The sequence below is a fragment of the Danio rerio genome, chromosome 4 (assembly GCF_049306965.1).
Source record: "Danio rerio strain Tuebingen ecotype United States chromosome 4, GRCz12tu, whole genome shotgun sequence".
Taxonomy (NCBI): domain Eukaryota; kingdom Metazoa; phylum Chordata; class Actinopteri; order Cypriniformes; family Danionidae; genus Danio; species Danio rerio.
In genome coordinates this window covers 35,568,026-35,590,640 of record NC_133179.1, presented here as the reverse complement: position 1 = coordinate 35,590,640, position 22,615 = coordinate 35,568,026, and the positions used below count along the sequence as shown (strand labels likewise).

The window sequence follows — 22,615 nt, the reverse complement described above, 5'->3', positions numbered from 1 at the left end:
AGGCGGCGCCGCTTCAGCGCTTTGATTCAACTGGAGAAAGGTTTGTGTTTTGAGATGTTTACGGATATAACCCGATTTAATTAAAGTTTCATGTTTTTCATCCGATGCTACATTGTGTACCTGCTGTTGGAAATATTATTTTAACCCTTTATACAGCGTAGTACTATTTTATTCTTAGTAACCGAGGGCTTTTGTTTGAAACAGAAAAGTGTGTAATGCGAGTTTTAAAATAGAGGCAAAGTTGGTTTTATATTCGCACATTTGTTCATTTAGAAGTCTCTATATTGTTTACCATGTTACTTTAAATATGTCATCAGAGTTAGCCTGCCAGTATGACTTGAATTCAACATTAACACTGTTTATTTGACTGTGAACAATGTTGTACTTTGATAGTCATTGGCTGCTATTATGATTTTACTATTAAAAGTTTGCTAATAATACTTTTATGAAATTAATTTATTAAAAGGAAAGTCTGAATGTGCAAATATAAAACCAACTTTACCTCTATCTTTAACCTCTATAATGCCAGTAACCTGATAGAGGTAAAGTTGGTTTTATATTCGCACATTCGTTCATTTAGAAGTCTATATATTGTTTACCATATTACTTTGAATATTCGATTGGAATTAGCATGCAAATATGACTTGAAAACAACATTAACACTGTTTATTTGACTGTGAACAATGTTGTACTTTGATAGTCATTTGCTGCTAATATGATTTTACTGTTTAGAGTTTGCAGATAATACTTTTATGAAATTATATTATTAAGGGGAAAGTCTAATTGTGTGAATATAAAACCAACTTTACTTCTATAGTAACCTGCGACCCCCACATTCATTTATTTAGCAGTCTCTGTATTGTTTACCATGTTACTGAAAATATTCGGTCAGAATTAGCATGCAAGTATGACTTCTAAACAACATTAGCACTATCTAATTGACTGTAACCAATGCTGTACTTTGGTAATTATTAGCTGCTAATATGATTTCCATATTTAGAGTTTGCAAAGAATACATTTAGGAAATTATATTATTAAGGGGAATGTCTGAATACCCAAATGTAAAACCAACTTCACCTCAATTATCTATAGAGGTAAAGTTGGTTTTATATTCAGATATTCAGACTTCCCCCTTAATAATATAATTTCAGAAAAGTATTCAAACAATAGCCACAAATGAGCTGATTAAAACTAGTACTCCATTTCATAGAGATAGGTTGGTTTTCTGACTTTGCCCTTAGTAATATAATTTCAGAAAAGTATTATTTGCAAGCTCTAAATAGGGAAATCATATTAGCAGCCAATGACTATCAAAGTGCAACATTGTTCACAGTCAAATAAACAGTGCTAATGTTGTTTGCAAGTTACACTTGCATGCTAATTCCGACCGAATATTCAAAGTAACATGGTAAACAATATAGAGAATTCTAAATAAACGAATGTGTGAATATAAAACCAACAATACCTCTATGACCCCTCACTTTGAGAACCACTGTTTTAAAGAAAGTTTTACCTGATTTCTTTTTGTTAATTACTCTCATTAATAGAAACAGTTGAAGCAAGTGTTGAATTTTGTTTCTGTTCATGTTTTATTAATTTTAAATAGGACATTTTTATTGTTTTGTTCATTTTAAACAGAATAAAGTGTCCAAACACAGAAAAACTCATGCTGAAGTGACTGATCTCCACACTGTTATAAAGATGGCGTTTATTAAAGAGGAGAGTGAAGATGTGAAGATTGAAGAAACATTCACAGTCAAACAGGAAGATCTGCAGGAACAAACAGGTTGGTTTTCACTCTCAAACACCAACTCAGTTATTTGATCCTCATTCAGATATATTTTAATAATAAGAATAATAAATTAAATCCATCTTGCAGCCCTGAGTGTGCTGCCTAGTTCTTCTAAACGCACACAAGCACTCATTGAAAGACCGAAAAAAGTTTCTTTTGTCTCTTGTTCTTATGTCTTTTGTCTTTCTTTTATGTATTATTAGTCTCCCATTTTCTCTACCTGCTTAAGGTTGTTGCTTTTCTTGTTCTCCTACTGTTTGTAAAGCGTCATTGAGCACTGGCACTATATAAAATAAATAAAAACAATACATTTAAAAAGGTTTAACTGAGCTGGCGATACTTGACCTACAGTAGAATTACATCATTATTATAATAACTAATTACCTACGGTATTCTCATAGAAGACTCAAAATTTTAAGCCTTAAAAAGTCTTAAATTTACTGAAATATTGTGTTGGAGGTCTTAAATCTTTTTAAACAATTAATTTTTTTTAAACAAGTCTTCATTTTCCTTTGTTCATGTTTTGTTACCCAATCTGGCCAAAACCCACACAATCACCAACAATCCACCTTAATAAATCTTTAAACTTTTTATTAAAAAAGGTCATTTTCACTCTACTTTATCTGTTTTAATTATTTTCCCTACAATAACATTTGTTTAAATGTGCTCCATGTATTTACTGCTCGACCTGGACAGATTGTTATGCACAGATTTAGTTTATTGTAGTTTTTTTAACTTTTAAAACATTTGTCCATTTTTTATTATTATGAAGAACATTTATGTTAGAATACAAGTAGAGCTTGCTTGTTTTTACACAATATTTTATTTTTTTTTTCAAAGAAATATCTAAATATATATTAAAAATATGATTAATTTATTATTGTATTACTAAATGTATTAAATTATAATGTTTTTTTGGCAAATAAAAAGTATTTTTTTCATCTGGGTATTTTGAAAAGTTATTTAGCATTCTTTATACACCAGCAGGCAGCGCTATTGGAATCTTTTTGCTTAAGACTTTTTTAAAGAATTAATTTTCAGATCCTAAAATCAGAGTTATGCTTCTTAGGCATGGCATGGGGCGATAACCATGTTCAAGGTTTACCGCTGTTTGGAAAAGTCAATGTTTTACAAACTGCCAACATTTTCTGCTGTGCCTTTTTAATAAATCTGTGATTCATTTGAATGATTTAGCCTGACATGTTTACTGCTCCAAAATATTTTATAAGTTTCTGAGAAGAAAATATATTTTAGTTTATCATACCATCAGAATCTTAAACTGGCCCATGCCAAATCCTTGATGTTGCAAAGTCATATTTTCTAATTTTATTATTTTTCTTTGTATGTATAGTCATTAACACCTGTATGTAGAACAAGTAGTGTGACTGTTTGCTTAAAGTATTCTGGCACCATGCCGGATCTCCGGCGTGCGGCCCTGAGGGGAAAAAAAAATTCAGAGCCTGCACATGCAGTTTAATTATAGGAATCCTCAAAATAACCGATTAACCGTTAACCGAAAGAGTGCATTTGTAACCGATTAATGTTATCAGTTAAACAATAAAAAAAAAAATACTTTATATATTTTTAAAGTTTGGCTGCATAAGGGGCATCTGTTGAATAGTTACTAACGACCGCGAGTGTTTTGCTGTTGCGTGCTGTGTGCTCGAGCGGGAAAAAGCGTATAACCTCAGTCTCGTCTTTTTTATTCTTCAATCAACTGAAAGCACTGCAGGGTTTCTGTGGGGTGACAGCAGTGTTTGGGTTGTCAAGGTGACTATGGCAAACTTTTAATGATGGAGGAGACTTGTGGTTGCTGGTTCAATCCAGAGCTGTATTACTTTACAGATCTTGAATATCATAATATTTTTAAAATTACAATTATAACATCGACAGCAACACGACTCACGCACACCAGCTGATTCAGTCGTTTTCCAGTGACATAAAAATAGAGCACTGGGCTTCTTTTTTTTTTTTTTTTGTTACAGATGTTGCCAAGGACTACATTTATGAATATAACGTTAGAGGCGATTCAGCGAGTTCAAATTCAGCCATGAAACTCGTTGGAAAACCTGTTACATTGCCTATTTGGGAACATTTTGGATTTGTGGCGTACGAGAAAGGCGAACCAATAATTTGGATGAAACAATTTGCAGGGCTTGTTTTTTTATTTAAAAATAGATAAATAAATAAATAAAACACCTGACCGATAGGATGCAACAAAGAAAAAGCATGTTTTTAATCATTCTTCATAATCTGATTCATAGCCTACATGTAATAAACCCATATTGCGCCAACAAGAACAAGCTCTAAAAGGTAAAGTTTAAAGTGAGAGGAGTTATTGATATGTTATTAATATTAGTTGTTAAAATTAATGATCATAAACACGACCTGCGTTGTATAATAAATGCCGTCATGGTGTCGTGTCTGCGATCTTTTCTCGTTGAAGAATAGATAATTCATGTTATTCCCGTCTTCCCAAACAGGTTTTCATCCACAGTTTCCACTTTTGTTTCTTCTCAAACCATAAAGTATCGCTATAGCAGGCCCGGCGACAGGATGTCATAATTCATAATTCAATTTTATCAATGAAGGTCAGGCAACGATACCGTTTCAATTAATGCAGACAGATCATGGCTTAAGAACCAAACAAGTGGTTTAAATTAAATGTCAGTCTCCTTTTTTCTTTCAGTTTTATTTTAAATAAATGTTTAAAGTTTTATGTAAAGACGTCAAACTATGTCCACACATGCAAGCTAAACTAAATCATGCTTTATTACCCAACCAATATCAGCATTAGGAAAAAAAAATTAAATGTTGCAATTGAATGCCATTTAAAATATTTGTTAAACAAATGTTACTTTAAAAAAAAGCATATATATCTATTAAAATTGAATAAAGTACATCGTCTAATCGGAAATAAAGGAAATTAGTTATTATTTCCATTATTACATGTATTAAAAGGCTAGTCTTTTAATTAAGTTAGTTAATTGATCTGAAAATTTTAGTTGCATTTTCTTTTCTTGTAAATAATAAAAGTTGCATCAGATTGATGAAAACAAACCTGAATACCTGTGTGAACAGGGCCACAATGACTTCTTTTTTATTTTAATTTTTTTACATTGAAACTATAGAATAGTGTCTTTTGTCTATAGACTGGCAAATGCGTCTGAAAAAGAAACTGCTGAATCTCTGTGAATATTTGGTAACTTATAAAACAAATGTTGTCTTGTTTAGTGATATTAGTAATGCATAAATACTGCAAAGGAAAATTCTCCTACACTTGACACACTGATGACAGCCACTTTGTGATGGCTTTTAAGGTGGTTAATGAGGTTTGTTGTGTTACCTTGGGAAGTTTGGACTGAACAATTTACATTGTAAAAGCGCTATACAAATAAAGGTGAATTGAACAGAAGCAAAGGCTACCTGATCACCATTACATTCCTCGAAAAAAACACTTGCAATCTAGACGCAGTCACCTCATGCTTGTGTTGTGCTACAATCTGTAAACTCCACTCATTAAAATAATGGCTGGGTGTTTATACTGTAAAATCATGACTATATTCAATTATTGACTGTGAACCACAAATATCGTTATCATGATACTAATATGATAATTGTGCAGCCCTATACCCTTTCATTATGTTCTTGGCTGTTTTTGACCCATTGACTTTCATTATAACCACAATTTTTTAACAGCAAAGCCATGAAACCAAGTCTATCAGATAAAGAGCAGGAGTCAGAGATTCAATTAAAAGAAAGTTTACTGTAGATAGTTTGCAGTTTCATCAGCAGAGGCCAGCTTAAACACTCGCAAAAAGTTTGTAGACCGCTTAACATACAAACTCAGAACAACAACATTTAGACTCTTGCATATCGTCATTACCTGTATAATGTTATAATGCCAAAAAGCATTCTCTCTTTTCTCTCTCCGCGAACTGTTTTTAGATACGCATCAGTAAAGTGCACTGAAACTCCAAGAAAACAAAACACACAGATAACTGGAAAGGATTATTTGAACCTATGGGCTTACAATATACTGATGCCCTGTTTTTCTAGGCTTTATTGGTGATAAAGGTCAGAATTGTTGAACCATTATTGCCTTTTAGCATAAGAAGAGGAGAGAAACTAGCCAGACAGTAATGTGTGAATTGTGGAGCGGGCTAAATTTAAAGAAACATGTATTTTTTTTAGAAGGTGTACTTTTTTTTTTTGCTTTTATTCTTGCCATAATAAAAATATGTATAGAGCAACCCATGTTCTGCTGTCATTAATATTTTAATAAATTATAATAGGTAGAACTGTCCGAGATATGAACAAAAGCAAGTGATGCATCAAAGTTTGATCCTTTACTTCAGCAACTTCACGTGCATCCTACCTCTAGTATATGCTTTTGCGCAGTCCCATACGATTAGTGGAGATACGTCTGAGGTGTCATTTATACTTAATTTAATTTAAGTTCACTTGTGATCAATGAAATGAATTCATTATCATTGAGGAGCGAAGTGTTAGGTCTCCATTGTTTGGAAGTATGCTTATTACCTAAGTCCCATAATATTTCTATTGGTAAATGGTCCGACGTGGCCATCTGTAATATCTTCATACTAGTTATTCTGTGCAGCTCATCTCTGGAAGTAAAAAAATAATCTATTATGGAGTAAGACTGATGGCTATGTTAATAGAATGTGAAGTCTTTGGGATTTGGAAAATTGCTTCGCCATACGTCATACGTAAGTTCTGAAGATTGAGATTTTATTATACTCATTCACGAGCATGGGGTATTGGATATGGGTTGTCTATCTAAGTGTTGTGACATAGTACAATTGAAGTCTCCTCTAATTACTAATATTCTTGAGCTATGCTGTATAATTGTGTTGAAAACTTTTTTTAATAAAAGCCGGTCTATCCTCCTTTGGAGCATATATATTCATGAGTGATAGTTCAATGCTATCCATAGAGCCATTTAGCAATATAAATCTACGCTCAAGATCTTTATGGATATTTACTCAGTTAAAGAAACAATAAATATTTAAGTAAATAAAATTAAGTAATAAAAGAAAAAAATAGAATGAAATAAAAAGACATTGGAACATTGGGGGGGGATGAGTTTATCAGAATCTGGATTCGAACTGAGTTCTTGCTCGAATGTGTCAAAACATTTTACCATGCGTTTTACAAGCTACGCCACTCACACTGTTAAAGACGCTGCAAAATTTTAAACCTATAAATCACACTATCTCTTTTTAAACCCACTCAGTGCTATGTTCAAACTTAACTGTGTTAACAGCATCAGCTCAACTGTTCCACTCTATTTTTTTTTCTTTTGTTATTAATTCCGGAGAACAAACTTGCAGATAACAAGTTTTCTCTGGTCTACCTCCGAAAGCAGCACCTCCAATTAACATTCTATTCAAAGTTTCTCATTTGGCTTGCTTTTGCTGTTGCTTTTTTGTTGGGTTTTGCCAAAGTAGAGTCATTAGCATATTCATTCGGGAGAGGAGGCAAGGAGGGGTTTTGCGCTCTTCCATGTTGCGCTCAGTTTCACGTTCATTCGAACGTACGAGAATATGCGTGTTATTCGGCGTATGCAGTGTTTCAGACTCCTACAGAACCATAATTTTTGAAACTCAAAATTAACAGCTTCATAAACAGAGACGTGTTTTTCCAAGCATAAAAACTGCTGTATAAAGTTAGCTAATCCGTTCATTCCATGGAAGAAAACAAATACCTCAGGGAAATCAATTGTAATGATCAGTCAAATCCAACGTAAGGAGTCGAGAGTGGATTATCACCTAATAAGTTTGAAGGCAGGATACTCATCGTTAAGTGTTGTAATCTTCAGGTAGAATAAGTGTCAACTATTAGATTGATTGTCAGATATGATTTTCTTTTTCACATAATCCATTGCCTCGGACGCAATCTGAAACCACTTTTCTTTTCCATTGTGTGAAATTCGGAACCTTGCTGGAAAAAGCTGTCCATATTGCACGTCCTGTCGCCCCCGAAGAGCTCTCCTGACATCAGTGAAGACTGCTCTGCCCCTGCAACATTGGCGGCGTAATCCTGAAAGATGGTGATTTGATTAACGTTGTGAATGAGCAGTGTGCGTTCTCTGGCTTTTTGTAAGATCTCCACGGCATCTCCATCGTAATGTAACTTTGCGGTTATGGTACGAGGCTTGTCCCCTGGCCTTTTTGGAACAAGGCTATGATGTGAGTGGTCAATTTTGACATCTCTGTCCATTTGAAGCAGTTTTTTTTAGCAGTTTGAATACTGCTGTAGTTTTGATCCCGGGAGCTCGGAGATTACAGTAACGCGCATATTTCCGCCTTCTTATGCACCCTTTCATATCTTCACATTTTTCTTTTAAGTCGTCGACGTGTCTTGTGAGTTTAGTTACAGTTGCCTGGAGAGTGACCATCTCGTCTGACCAAGTTGAGAGTCCTCCCTCGAAATCCTTTATGTTCTCTTTTATTTGGTCAATTTCAGAACGCACAGCAGTGGCATTAATCAAGATTTCGGGTCTCATAGCCTGTAGTTCAGATTTAAGTGCATCAAAATCCTCTTTCAATGCGTTCTTTAATTTTTTCGTTATTACAGATTATTTGTCCACTCTTAAGGAGCAGAGAATGTCCGCCTTTATCTTCTCGAAGACAGTATTTGTATCGTCAGGCCGTCCAGAAGGAGATCCAGGCTCACTGGAACTACTCTGCCCCAAGGCTTCGGGCCTTACGGTGATAGGGCCAGAATACTTGTATTTATGGAGATTCGCTGCCATCCTTGACTGTATTTAATCAACGTGGTCTTCTGTTCGTTTGCAAGAACAAATACTGTTCATTCTCAGACATTAAACAGCTGTTAATATAACAATTTTTAAAGATTTTATAGGAGAGCTGAAAACACGTGTTTACTCCATCACGCTCGACAGCGCCCCCTCGACTGACACAGTTTTAATGGACTCTATGCAAGATCTCTTCCGCGTTTGTGATTAGCCCTCATGTCAACTTCTGGTACAGCACCACGATCACTGTGAGCGGATGGCGCAGGTGATGATGATAGACTACACTCGTTGTTTATAAAAGTTTCCTTGCATTACCATGAAGGACAATAATGGAATCGCGAGACAGAGAGCTGTCACACCAAACAGCAAAGAAGAAAAGGGGTTAAAATTCTACATTTCGAGTTGCATCGATCAGTTTGAGGGTGAGTATTATTATGCTATATATAAGAAAAGCAATTAAATGCTAGCCATATCTTTTTTTCCTCATAGTTCATATTGATTTTTATGTTGTTTTAATTACCTGTATTATTTCTATCCATCTGCCTGTCTATCTATTTACATGTATGTGTACATTATGTCGTCAATATCCATTAGTATAAACGTTACTAACTATGGGTTATTTCTCACTGTCCTATAAGGGTGGAGTGACGGGAGATCAGCATTTCAGGTCGATAGTGAAGTCAGATAAGCTGCATAGTTTGAGTGAAAGGTTATTTATACTCGGGATGACATGATGATCCAGCTCATCTGCAATAACATCAAATTGTTTCAGGGGAAGCCAACCTTTTTTTTTCTTTTTTTTTTAACTTTTACCTGTCAAGATGACTGCAGATTTGAACAAACACACTCACACAACTTTTTTTTATGTTTAAAATTGTCAAATTTACACGTGTCAAAAAATGTATTTATATTTATGCTGCAGTGCAAATGTCTAATTACTTATATTTAGATAGTTCGGTGTTTTACTTGTTGAAAATTGGTTTAAGAGGGTATCCCATTTGTTACATTTTTGCTACTTGAAACAAATGCATTTTGCATTATTGAGCATCACTGGGGGTCTGACAGAAGTTGCCTGCCTGATTTTTGCTTGAAGGCGGAGGTGGTACATCACATAATTCTGCACAATAAACTCTGCATAATTACATTAGTGCAAGTATCTAAAGTGATTTATATATTTACATTAGTGCAGAGCAAATGTTCACTCAAATTGTTCTGTTATTTATGTTTGTAATCTTTAGCTTAAGCTTTTACTGATGAGCAGAAGGCAAGCCATTGTGTAAATCTAGTTGATGCTTGCTGTAATAGAAAGAGATGATGACTGTCCAGCTTGTTGCTTCACCCTGTGGATGAGATGCTCAGTGTGAACCTATAGTCTTGTGAAGGATGGCTTCTCCCTCACAGTTGCTCTTACTCTGAACGCGTTACTCTAGATGTTGTATGATGTAAATGAATAAATCAGATAGAAATGCATTAGGTTTTGAGTATAAAGACTTGTACTTAACATATTTGTTTTAGTTTGTTATTTGCCTCTTACATGATACTAGAATGTTTGATGTGGGTGTGTATATGCATGTATACAGTATATACAGTATAATATAATTTACTATAATATTGTTAAAAATGTAATATTTTATATTAAATAAAATTACAACTTGTTACTACTTTTATCTGGGTTAAATTCTAGTACATCATTTTTAACTGTACCTTTAGATCCTTTTAACATCACTAAAAGTAGCATTGAAGCAGTCTCCTTTCAGTTACTTCACCTCTTCACTGTGATTATCAGTCTGATCTGGTGTATTAATCAACAATAATGATGTTTCAGATGCTGAGCATCCACTGGCACTAGATCCTTCAATCTTCCTTCTTTGCCATGCTCTGATTTGTTTAGGTTTCGCCGCTATTAGATTTCACTGTAGAACGAAATCAGATTTCGCTATGCGGAAGAGCCTGACTGATATTCTACCGGAAACACGTCAGCAGAGTTAGTGCATAGAGCCCATTTACTATAACTTTTATGTTAATCTGCTTTGACAGTTTACATTGTAAAAGCACTAGATAAATAAAGATGAATTGAATCTGCTTAAATGTATACATGTTAATGGACCAAACAAAATATGATCTGATTTATTTACATTTAATGTGCATTAAAATTACAGTGTGTAGCCAAGGTTTCCAGTGTCTTTTCACTTTTCAGTTTTGATAGTTTTTAAGACTTAATGGAAACTAATGTTTTATTTATTTATTTCAGACCTAATTGAAGAGAATGAGGGGAGTAAAGAGGAGGAACATCATGTCAAAATTGAGGAAAAATCTCATTTACAGACTGATGATATTTTGAAAAGAAGAGACAAGAATCATTTCACCTGCACTCAGTGTGGAAAGAGTTTTAAAAGAAAAGACATTCTTAAGACTCACATGAGGATCCACACCGGAGAGAAACCATTCACATGCACTCAGTGTGGAAAGAGATTCAACCAATCATCACACCTTAATCTACACATGAAAATCCACACTGGAGAAAAACCATTCACTTGCACTCAGTGTGGGAAGAGTTTCGGCCAATCATCGTACCTTAATCTACACATGAGGATCCACACTGGAGAGAAACCATTTACATGCACTGTGTGTTGGAGGAGTTTTATTTGCTCATCACACCTTAATCAACACATGAGGATCCACACTATAGAGAAACCATTCACATGCGCTCAGTGTGGGAAGAGTTTCAGCAGCTCATCAAACCTTTATCAACACATGAGGATCCACACTGGGGAGAAACCGTTCACATGCACTCAGTGTGGGAAGAGTTTTAACTGCTCATCAAACCTTAATCAACACATGAGGAACCACACTAGAGAGAAACCATTCAGATGCACTCAGTGTATGAAGAGTTTTAACTGCTCATCAGACCTAAATCTACACATGAGGATCCACACTGAAGAGAAACCATTCACATGCACTCAGTGTGGGAGGAGTTACAGCCAATCATCATCCCTTAAGCGACACATGATGAGCCACACTGAAGAGAAACCATTTATGTCTAATCATTTTGTTTAATCCCGCCCCTTTTCGCAGCATCGTACAAAAGAATTTCTCATGCTCAAACTCTAGTGTAATTGCAGCTTTGGTGTGGGATGAGTTCTAGCAACTCATCAGACCTTAATAAACGCATGAAGACCCACACTGAAGACCATTCACATACACTCAGTGTGTTGGGAAAAGTTTCAACTGATGAGCAAACCTTAATGTAGACATGAAGATCCACACTGGTGTGAAAGAGTATATGTGCTTGAATGTGAGAAAACTTTTATTACAGCTCAAATTTAAACTGCACCAGACGATTCACACTGGAGAGACCCTACAAGTGTTCACACTGTGACAAGAGGTTTAATCAGTTAACAGATCTGAAAACACAAAAGAGGATTCACACTGGAGAGAAACCGTACAGATCTGATCAGTGTCTTTACAATTGGACAAAAAGTTGCACACATGACCTGAATGCAGCAAAACAAGCACAGGATGTTTCATGTCTGAATAATGTTTGAAAAGGCTGAGTGATGGTATACTGTTTTCCTACACTGCAGTAGGTGGGGTTGTAAATGTGTTGCGCTCATCTCGTTTACCGTAAACATTGCTAGCGGCTGAGAGAAGAATAGTTTCATAAACATCTGACAAACAGCATCTCAGCGGCTTAAAATCTCTCTTTGCAAGTGATTGTACAGGTGCGGATACATCTGTACTCCACTCTCCAGTGTATTCATGTAGCTAGTGTTGTTTTGGATGATGTTCTCCTTCTTACTCCCTGAATGAGAAACAAATCACTGGGAAGACACCACACATCAAGGAAGGTGGAGCTCCAAGACAGTTAGTTTTCAGTATACCAGGGCCTCAAGTTTAGAAAATATAATGACTAAGAGCAATTTATTTAAAAACGAAAGGAAAGGAGAGTGTTAAGTGTTTCAGGACATAAGGGCAAGTAATAAAATAGGCTATAGCCTATATTTCGCTCCAAAGAAGCCCAGCTTTAGCCTGATCAGGCCCTGGAGGTGACAGTGGAAACGCGACTGGCCTGGGCTCCCTCGCTTTTGGTGCGATAGTGGAAATGGGGCTAATGGTTCTGGTGGCTCTCAATGGTGTGGAACACTGGTCAGTTTTTGTTGGCTTGTCACTGGGTTACCACCATTCAGTGGCAACACAGTAGTCCTCACTGTATTGGGCAGATTTTTGAAGCAGCTCACTTTATTTCACTCCTCAAATAATCTTCATCGAGGGAAACAGCAGCCATTGTCTTGGACCACATGTTCCGTATTCTTGGCCTCCTAGTTGACATGGTTCTAGACAGGGGTCTGCAATTTGTATCTAGGTTTTGGGCAGAATTCTGCCGACAGCTAGGGGCGACTGCTAGCCTCTCATGAGCACCACCCACAGACCAATGGCCAGGCCAAGCAAGCTAGTCTGCAGCTGGAGAGGGTCCTGCATTGCGTTGCATGCAGGGAACCCTTATCTTGTAGGTCTAGATTAACCATGGTCAAATATGCATAAAACTCTCTTCCTATCTTGTCTATGGGCTTGTCTCCCTATCAGTGCTGCTTAGACTACCATTCCTCTGTGTAGACTGATTTTATTTGTCTGCCATTTTAAAAGCAGTGTCAAGGCTGTGTTGGGAAGAAACCTGGAAGTATCGCCTGGAGTCGCACAGGATCATTGTGTACCTGGCTGTATATCTTAATCACAGTCATTTTTAACGGGCACCAGTGAACACTATGGCAAATCAGCGCTGTTTAAGAACACGCTCAGCGGCACCTAAACGTTAGCGGGAAATGTTTTTAAAATCCCATTTTAAAATCCCATTTTTTAAAACTTCAGTACCGGAACAATTCTATTAAATTCAACACGAGGGTGTTATATCGCTCACCCAGTTACTTAGGCCGAAGCAAGGAATCGTCCCCACAGTGTTTACCTGGTGCCGTGAACTGAATCCTAGGAGGACACTTAAGCGTATTACTCTTAAAGAGATTGTAATTTTATTTGATGCTTAATTTGCTTTTAAGTGTTTAAATTAAACTGAACTAAATGATGTTAAAGTGATGTTTACATCATCTGCATTTTGAAATCACGGCAACAGCTGGAGGTTTGTAGTCCACTGCAAGTTGTTGCAATGTTTACAGTGCTGATCCTATACTTCCATGTGTTTTCCCACCTCAGCCTAGCTTTCGTTAAAATGGTTTTTCGTTTAAAATGGTGGCCATGTGAAATAAGCGTATTCTCTTCCCAAGAACCAGATGCCATTGTTTCCTCATGCATTTGTTCATTCAGAGATGCCTCTAGACATGAAGGATCACCAGAAAAGGACTAGCAATAGAAATTCAGCGTTTGCCCCCTCTATATATGTGTGGTCAGAAAGTCTGGTTATCTTCCAAAGGCATTCCTCTCAGCTTTACCTCACATAAATTGAGACCCAAATTCATTGGACCTTTTTCTGTTATCAAGGTGCTCAGTCTAGTGTTTGTTCAAATTAAGCTCTAAGTTTAAAGACATTCATCCGTTTTTTCCAGGTGTCTAAGATCAAGCCCATTCTTCTCTCCCCCCTGCAGCCCATAACCTCTGCTACTCTACGTCCCAGACTGGTTGAGGGTGCATTCACATACACAGTGCACTGGCTCCTGGATGTGAGGAGGAGAGGTAGAAAGATTATCAGTATCGGGTATACTGGAAGGGTTATGGTCCAGAGGGGAGATGTTGGATTCCGGCTTTGGATATTCTGGACCGCTCTCTCATTGATCAGTTTAAATAGGTCCACAGTGAGTCTTAAGGGAATGCTAGGGGGCATTCTTGAGGGAGGGGTACTGTCACCATGCCTCACAGATTTGCTCTCTTCTCCTGTTCTGGGTCACAGGAGCTCTCGTTTCCCTTTTTTCCTGTTTATACAACATCATTTCCCTTCATGTTTGTCAGTATGTTATCGATCATTTGTGTGCATATTATTTTGTTACTCACCCTGTATTCGTGTGCAGGAATGCTAGTGAGTGAGTGTCTGGTTGTTTTCTCCCACGGCACTTTCTCAGTGCTCACCCGACCAGATGTTTACTTTGACTTTTGCTTATTCCAGGACTCACTCCCCAAACACATTGTTTTTCTGCATTTGAGTTCACTTCTTTTTTCCTTGTGACACAAGTATTTTCTTTCTCATTTGTGTTTAAAGGTCTTTAGGTTTTGGCATGATGTCTAGCTTTTGAAGCTCTTTTGGTCTACTTCACTTTGTCAGACACATCCTATTTAGGTGATTTATTGATTGCAAACATGTGGTAGTAATCGGGTCTGGGTGTGGCTAGAGAACTTGAAGCCGGTGTGAAAAAGTTAAGTTAGGTTTTAATGGGGAAAAACATTTTCACACAAGGCTATGTAGTTTAGTACTTTGTCTTCCTTTTAAGAAAAAAAACCTTAAAAACTGCACAATGTGTTTAATTGTGTTCTCTTTAATCAATATTCACATTTGTTTGATGATCTGAGACTGTTAAGTATTAGAATTCTGCACTGTAGATTACTAACCCTTAGAACATTTGTCATTCAAAGGTGCAGGCTTTATGCAGATATGTCTCATGTCTATGGAGGCAAATACTCAGAGATTCAGCTGTTTTTTTTGACAGGTTTACCATTCAGGCACAGAATGAAAAACATTCCCTATCTGCTTTACAAGTTTTACAAAAACATGTTGTTTTGAGTGATTACGAATGTATACAAAATGAAAAAACTGGCCAGCTTTCAAATTTGTGTCTCATCAATATGACCAAAAATGATCTGGGATTAATCATATAAGAATACACTTAAATGTGCATGTGTGTATGTAACAGGGAGACTGACATGGAGGGATCCATTTTGCAGTATTTATTAGACACAGTCAAACACAAACATCCAACACGCACTAAAGTGCGAACACACATCAACAGTAATCAATAAAGGTTGTGGGGCTGGCGGCTAACAGACAGAGTGATTTACCAGGCATAGATCAGTGGCAGGCGGCGTGGCTCAGAGTCCTTATGACAGGTAGGGATGGCTGACGTGAATCTGACGTTTCGACACAGTGTCGAGATCCCGAAGCGCAAGTGTTTCGAAACACTGCACCGAAGCATGATCCGAAACACCCAGGTCACGTGACTAAAGTGTTTCGAAACACTTGGTCACGTGACAAAAGCGATTCAAAGCATCGATCATTTCAGAGGCGTTTCAAGACCCGGAGAATCTGCATTTGACTGACATGATCTTGATTTGACACTGTCTAGTAGGGCCTAGTGGACCGTGCGTGTGCACAATGGTGCTGTGTGTCAAATTTGTTTTGGGTTCGAATCTCGACTAGTACAAATACTCCAAAATCATGTTTTTATGTATTTTAATCATGTTACTGTTTTATGGTGTAGCCTAGATAGGATACAGCTGTGGATATGCCATCAATTTAGCATCATTTTTGTAACATTGTAAAACAATAATTCATAGTTTTACAGTACTGTGATGGGTTTAGGTTTTGGATAGACGTTAATAAAATACAATGGGAAATTTAATTAATAATATAAATAATTATTGTTAACTTCTGGCCACAACTGTATCTGATCTAGTAACAACCCTGTTTTATGAACAAAACAATACAAATTTATTTACAAGGTGTTTATTCGGATGTCAGAGCAATGTTGAAACAAAACGATACAATAACAAAGCATTACCAACTGGTATTAAAGCATTTCAAAACAATTGTGTCAGTGTGAATTCGAACCCATTTTTCCCGCATGGTTGTCATGAACTCTAACCGCTCGACTAAACCATCTGATGACTCCTGGCTACAAAGTGGGGTTTGATACCTTAATTTGCTCAACTGTTCTTCGCTGAAGCTGTTTCAGTGAAATACTAATACAATGACCACTAGGTGTCACCGTAGAGTGGTGTTTCGAAACGTTTCGAAGCTTCGACACATTTGCTTCGATAGTTTCAGTGTTTCACGAAGCCTCGCTTTGCCCACCACTAATGACAGGCGTAGGTCGTGGGCAGGCAGCGTGGTTCAGAGTCCGTGTAACAACCAAGGGTCGTGGGCAGGCAGAAGGCAATTCAGAGTCAGAAACAGTCCGGGGTAATGTACAGTAGATCAGGCAGGAAAGACCGCTCAGTAATGCTGGCCGGGGCTAAACAAGACTTCGCACTGAACAGTGGTTTGAGTGTGGCTTATATAGGTGGCGTGGGTCATTACCGAGATTCAGTTCAGGTGTGTGCACAATCAGTCTAGGTGGATGATGTAATGCTAGAAGTCTGGGGATGGCGGCCTCTGCTGGCCAACGAGGGGAATGACTGGGACCGAGTTGGTGACAGTGTAATGGACCCCAGGAGGTTGATGTGACAAGATTAATCTAAATATGATCTGCTATGTCTTTACATTTAATGTGCATTAAAATTAAGGTTTGTGTAGCCAATGTGTTAGAGCCCTTTTACTTCAGCTTTCGATGAGCTTTAATGATTTACTAAAAACTTAACTTTTTTTTTCAGACCTAATTGAAGACTATGAGGAGAGTAAAGAGGAGGAACATCATGTCAAGATTGAGGACAAAACTCAATTAGAGACTGATGGTATTTTAAAAGTGAGAGACAGGAGTTGTTTTACCTGCACTCAGTGTGGAAAGAGTTTGGCAAGCAAAAGCAAACTGAAGATTCACTTGAGGATTCACACTGGAGAAAAGCCATTCACATGCACTCATTGTGGGAAGAGTTTTAGCCACTCAGCAAACCTTAATCAACACATGAGGATCCACACTGGAGAAAGACCATTCAAGTGCACTCCATGTCGGAAGAGTTTCAGCCAATTATCATCCTTTAAGCAACACATGAGGATACACACTGGAGAGAAACCATTCACATGCCCTCAGTGTGGGAAGAGTTTCAGCCAATCATCAAATCTTAATCTACACATGAGGATCCACACTGGAGAGAAACCATTCACATGCCCTCAGTGTGGGAAGAGTTTTAGCCAATCATCAAATCTTAATCTACACATGAGGATCCACACTGGAGATAAACCATTTACATGCACTCAATGTGGGAAGAGTTTTAGCCACTTATCACACCTTAATCAACACATGATGATCCACACTGGGGAGAAACCATTCACATGCACTCAGTGTGGGAAGAGTTTTAGCCACTCATCACACTTTAATCAACACATGATGATCCACACTGGGGAGAAACCATTCACATGCACTCAGTGTGGAAAGAGTTTTAGCCACTCATCACACCTTAATCAACACATGATGATCCACACTGGGGAGAAACCATTCACATGCACTCAGTGTGGGAAAAGTTTCAGCCAATCATCATCCCTTAATCAACACATGAGGATCCACACTGGAGAGAAACCATTCACATGCCCTCAGTGTGGGAAGAGTTTCAGCAAGTCATCCTCGCTTTATAGACACATGAAGATCCACACTGGAGAGAAACCATTCACATGCCCTCAGTGTGGGAAGAGTTTCAGCCTATCATCATCACTTTATAGACACATGAAGATCCACACTGGAGAAAAACCATTTACATGCACTAAGTGTGGGAAGAGTTTCAACCAATCATCATACCTTAATAAACACATTAGGATCCACACGGGAAAGAGATCATTCACATGCACTCGGTGCGGGAAGAGTTTCACCCACTCATCACACCTTAAAAAACACATGAAGATCCACACTGGTGTGAGAGAGTAAATGTGCTTGGAGTGCGAGAAGACTTTTATTACTGCTGCAGAATTGAAACAGCACCAGAGGATTCACACTGGATAAAAACCGTACAAGTGTTCACTCTGCAGTAAGAGGTTTATCACTCAGGAACCCTGTAAACACATTAGAGGATTTACACTGGAGAAAAACGGTAGACATGATCAGTGTGTGCAGAGTTTCACTCATTCGGGGCAGCTTAAGAAACACATGGGATGGTTTCCAGTATGGCGTTAACACATGTAGCAGCATAGAAAGAGCGCTCCCATACACACTGGTATTAATCCTTCTTTTTACATCATATGTAATAACCAAAACCATATTTAAATAACATGAAGGGGGACAAAAACAAAAAGGCTAGGACAAAACAACCATTGAAACCTGAAAAAAACGAGAAATCAACAGATTAAAAATTAGAGACGGACAGGATAGCTAATAGCCCGTCAGCTAGCATTGCATTGCAAAACGAACTGTCACTTGATGAATTGGACCTTACAATCCAATGGTGTCACTGGGTACTCGGACCAAAACAACCTGCTGACGCACACCCTAGATCAGCGTTGGTATTCTTACTGGAAAACAAAACAAAAGACCTGGTTTTCCACTTTGCATGGATAAAGAAAGTAATACAGTGGAACGAAAAAAGGATTTTCTTTGACCAATATTACCCACCTGAATTCCAACAGAAAAGACGGGCTTTTGCTCCAATAGGAAAAATTCTTAAAGAAAAGGGGATTAAGTTCCAATCACCACCGCCGGCGAAACTTAGAATCTTTTCTGGAAAACGGGCAGGTCATGTACCGTATTTTCCGCACTATAAAGCGCACCGGATTATACGACGCAGTCTCAATTACGGGGTCTATTTCTGTACTTAACCCATACATAAGGCGCACCGTATTATAGGGCGCACGCTAAAATACACTGTCTGCAAAAAAAAGGTAATGGAAGCAAAACAGTTAACATAGTTTAGTTGAACTTTATTGTACTATTTAACAATACACTCACATTATGTTTTTAATCAGTCTTCTCCCACAAATCTATCAAAGTCCTCATCTTCTGTGTCTGAATTGAACAGCTGGGCAGTTTCGTCATCAAACACGCCGGGTTCTCTCTCATCATTGTCTGAGTCAGTCTCATTGCCGGGTGGCTGTTCAGCAATGATGCCGGCTTTTGCGAAAGCTCGGACAACAGTTAAAGCAGACACCTTAGCCCAGGCATCCACAATCCATTCACATATGGTGGCGTAACTCGCCCGGCGCTGCCTACCAGTCTTAGTAAAAGTGTGTTCGCCGTCTGTCATCCATTGCTCCCACGCAGCTCGCAACTTCACTTTAAACGCCCTGTTTACACCAATATCCAGCGGCTGAAGTTCTTTAGTTAGTCCTCCCGGAATGACAGCAAGCTCCGAATTCATTTGCTTCACTTGGTTTTTCACAGTAGCGGTGAGATGGGCGCGCATGGAGTCGCAGATCAACAGGGACGGTGATGTGTGGAAAAAACCATCCGGTCTCTTTACGTACACCTCTCTCAGCCACTCATTCATTTTTTCCTCATCCATCCACCCCTTTTGATTGGCCTTAATGATGACTCCGGCTGGAAACTTTTCTTTTGGCAGTGTCTTCCTCTTAAAAATGACCATAGGTGGTAGTTTCTGTCCATCACCATGGCAACCAAGAACAACAGTGAAAGCCGACTTCTCATGGCCCGTGGTGCGTATTGAGACTGTGCTGGCCCCCTTTTTCTCCACAGTATGATTCACGGGGATGTCAAAAGTGAGAGGGACCTCATCCATGTTGGTGATGTGTTTGGGCTGGATCTTTTTGTCGGTAATCTTGTTACTGCAGTAAGTGCGGAAAATGTCAAGCTTTTCTTTGTAATCTGCTGGCAGTTGCTGCGCCACGGTAGTCCGTGCGCGGATAGAGAGATGGCGCCTTTTCATGAAACGAAAGCACCAAGACGGGCCTCCTTGAAAGTGTTCGATCCCCATGTCTTGTGCTATCTTTGTTGCCCTCAGTCGAATGGTGACTGTAGAGACACTTCTTCCGGCTGTTCTCTGCTCAATAATCCATTGCTCAAGTTGGTCTTCTAACTGTGGCCACCTTGCTTTGTTCCCGCGGAAACTCTGTTTCGTCTTCTTAACTTGGCGCAGTTCATTTTCTTGTTTCCTCCACTTCCGAACCATAGATTCATTAATTTGGAATTGTTTCGCAGCTGCTCTATTCCCATTTACAACCGCGTAACTGATAGCTTGTAGTTTGAATTGTGCCTCGTAAGCATGTCTCTTCATTGGTGCCATTTTCGGGGATCATTAGACAAACATATGTAGTTTTGATTGGTTTATTGCTGCTGCGTACGGAGTGTACGTTTTACGTCTCCGTGTCGGCGGGAAATGCTCCGACAGCCAATCAAGCGGAGCGCTTTCCGAAATCACACAACAACATTTTTACAGATTTTTAAACTCCGTGCACACATAAAGCGCACCGGATTATTAGGCGCACGGCCATTTTATGACAAAATATAAGGCTTTTAGGTGCGCCTTATAGTGCGGAAAATACGGTACAATTTGATGACAGGCATCAAGAGATCTGAAAGAAAAAGAACTGATAAACAACGAAGAAGAAACCATTATAGGAATTTCTGGGAAAGAGAAACAAAGATTTTGGCAAAGTTTGGAGTGACATCGAAGAAGAGAAAACTATGTGACTTTTAAAGGGACAACACTAGCTGTTTGAAAGAAGAGTAAAACCTGACAGATCCTAACAAAGAACTCTGAGAGGCTGGTAAAACTTCTTGACTTTATTTACAGATGATGGACATTTACATGATTTACATGAAAGAATGATATTTAACCGAACTTACCAACGACACACCAAGACTCGAGTCATTGAGTAACATACTGGTAGAAAAACATAAAAGAATTCTATTTTATACACGTAAAATCCCTTGCTATAATTAGTAGAAATATATAACTTGAAAACCTAGCTGGAAATAAAAGAATATAATATTGCCAGATATATTGCCAGATATAGAGACTAAATATGGTAATAAAAAGATCCAGATATTTTAATATGATCAAATAAGTTTAAGCAAGAATAAGGAAACAATAGGCAGAGTAGATTATCAATAAAATCAAAGATCCCAAAATTAAAAAGATATGTCATAGATTGGAGGAAATACAACAGGGCTCGAAATTGCGACCATTTTGGTCGCATATGCCCCCAAAATATGCGACCTCAAAATATATTTGGGAGCATTTGTGCGAGTGCAAAAATTGTTGTGTGCGACCAGTTTTTACTGCAAAATGTTCACCACATGCGCGGATTTGGGAGACATTCACGCAGAATGCATCCCTGCACTTAAAGCGCGAAACACAGCGCTCAGGAATGGTTTAAAACAGTTGTCATGTCAACTTGCTGCAGTAACCAAAGCCAAGTCCGTAATGTTTTCCCCGCCTTCGTGCTCTTCTTATTGGCCCACCCCTGCTCTAGCACTGAAATATCAGCTGTCAATCACTCAGTCAATGCCTTCTGGCTTGGGATGACAGAGAGAGCTACTACCGCTAAAAATTGTAAAGCGCTGAAGATGAGAATGAAGATAACACTGACAGATTTTGTTTAAGAAACCATGGCATCTAAAGTTACAAATAAGGAATTATCCTAGGTGTGAAAAAGGATAGTGATGATGCTTGGACAGAAGTATGGGTTGTCCTCTTGTGGCAACTCTGATAGACCATCTGATATTTCCTTCTTCACTTTTTCCATAACTTGCTTAAAATAAGCTACGAATGGTGATCTGGCCATGATGGTCAATGAATTTCTCCTTTCTTTACTCTCATAGATTTCCCAGTCTTTAGGCTGCATATTTTCTTCAAGTGGATTGTCTTTGCCCTTTGAAATGACAGTTTCCAAAAGAGACAGACTTTCCTTAACACAGCTTGTGTTTTGTGGGCTTGTGAGCAGGACACAGTGCACGGAACACAATTGTTGCTTGTGTCATGTTGGCGGCATTTTGGAGTCTGGCGAAAGCATAGGTGGCAAAGTCTCCCAGACCCTTGTCATCTGTTTGCCTACGGATTGACTGTCTGACAGCTTTCAAAATGTGCGGTGAGCAAATGTGCAGGATAGTAAATGACTTAATTTCATTCCATGATTTTTGTCCCGTGCAGAACTGATATGCTCTGTCAAGATAACAGCTCATGTTCTCTTTGTTGAAAGCATGAAGCACACTCAGCATCAAAGCCCAGCTGTAATTATTCTCGATGTGGTGAATGTTGATTTTGGTGTATTTTGACAAATCTAATTG

The 22,615-nt window shown here is 38.1% G+C and overlaps 1 protein-coding gene across 1 annotated transcript; it reads left to right on the top strand.

Moving 5' to 3' along the window:
* Positions 1–18,603, top strand: LOC110439608 (uncharacterized). Its single transcript, XM_073948051.1, is given in 6 exon segments — positions 1–40; positions 1,639–1,786; positions 10,825–11,443; positions 17,467–18,413; positions 18,416–18,467; positions 18,469–18,603. Coding segments are annotated over 5 exon segments (1,785 nt in total). The 5' UTR covers positions 1–40; positions 1,639–1,701; the 3' UTR covers positions 18,551–18,603.
* Positions 18,604–22,615: the final 4,012 nt, after the last annotated feature.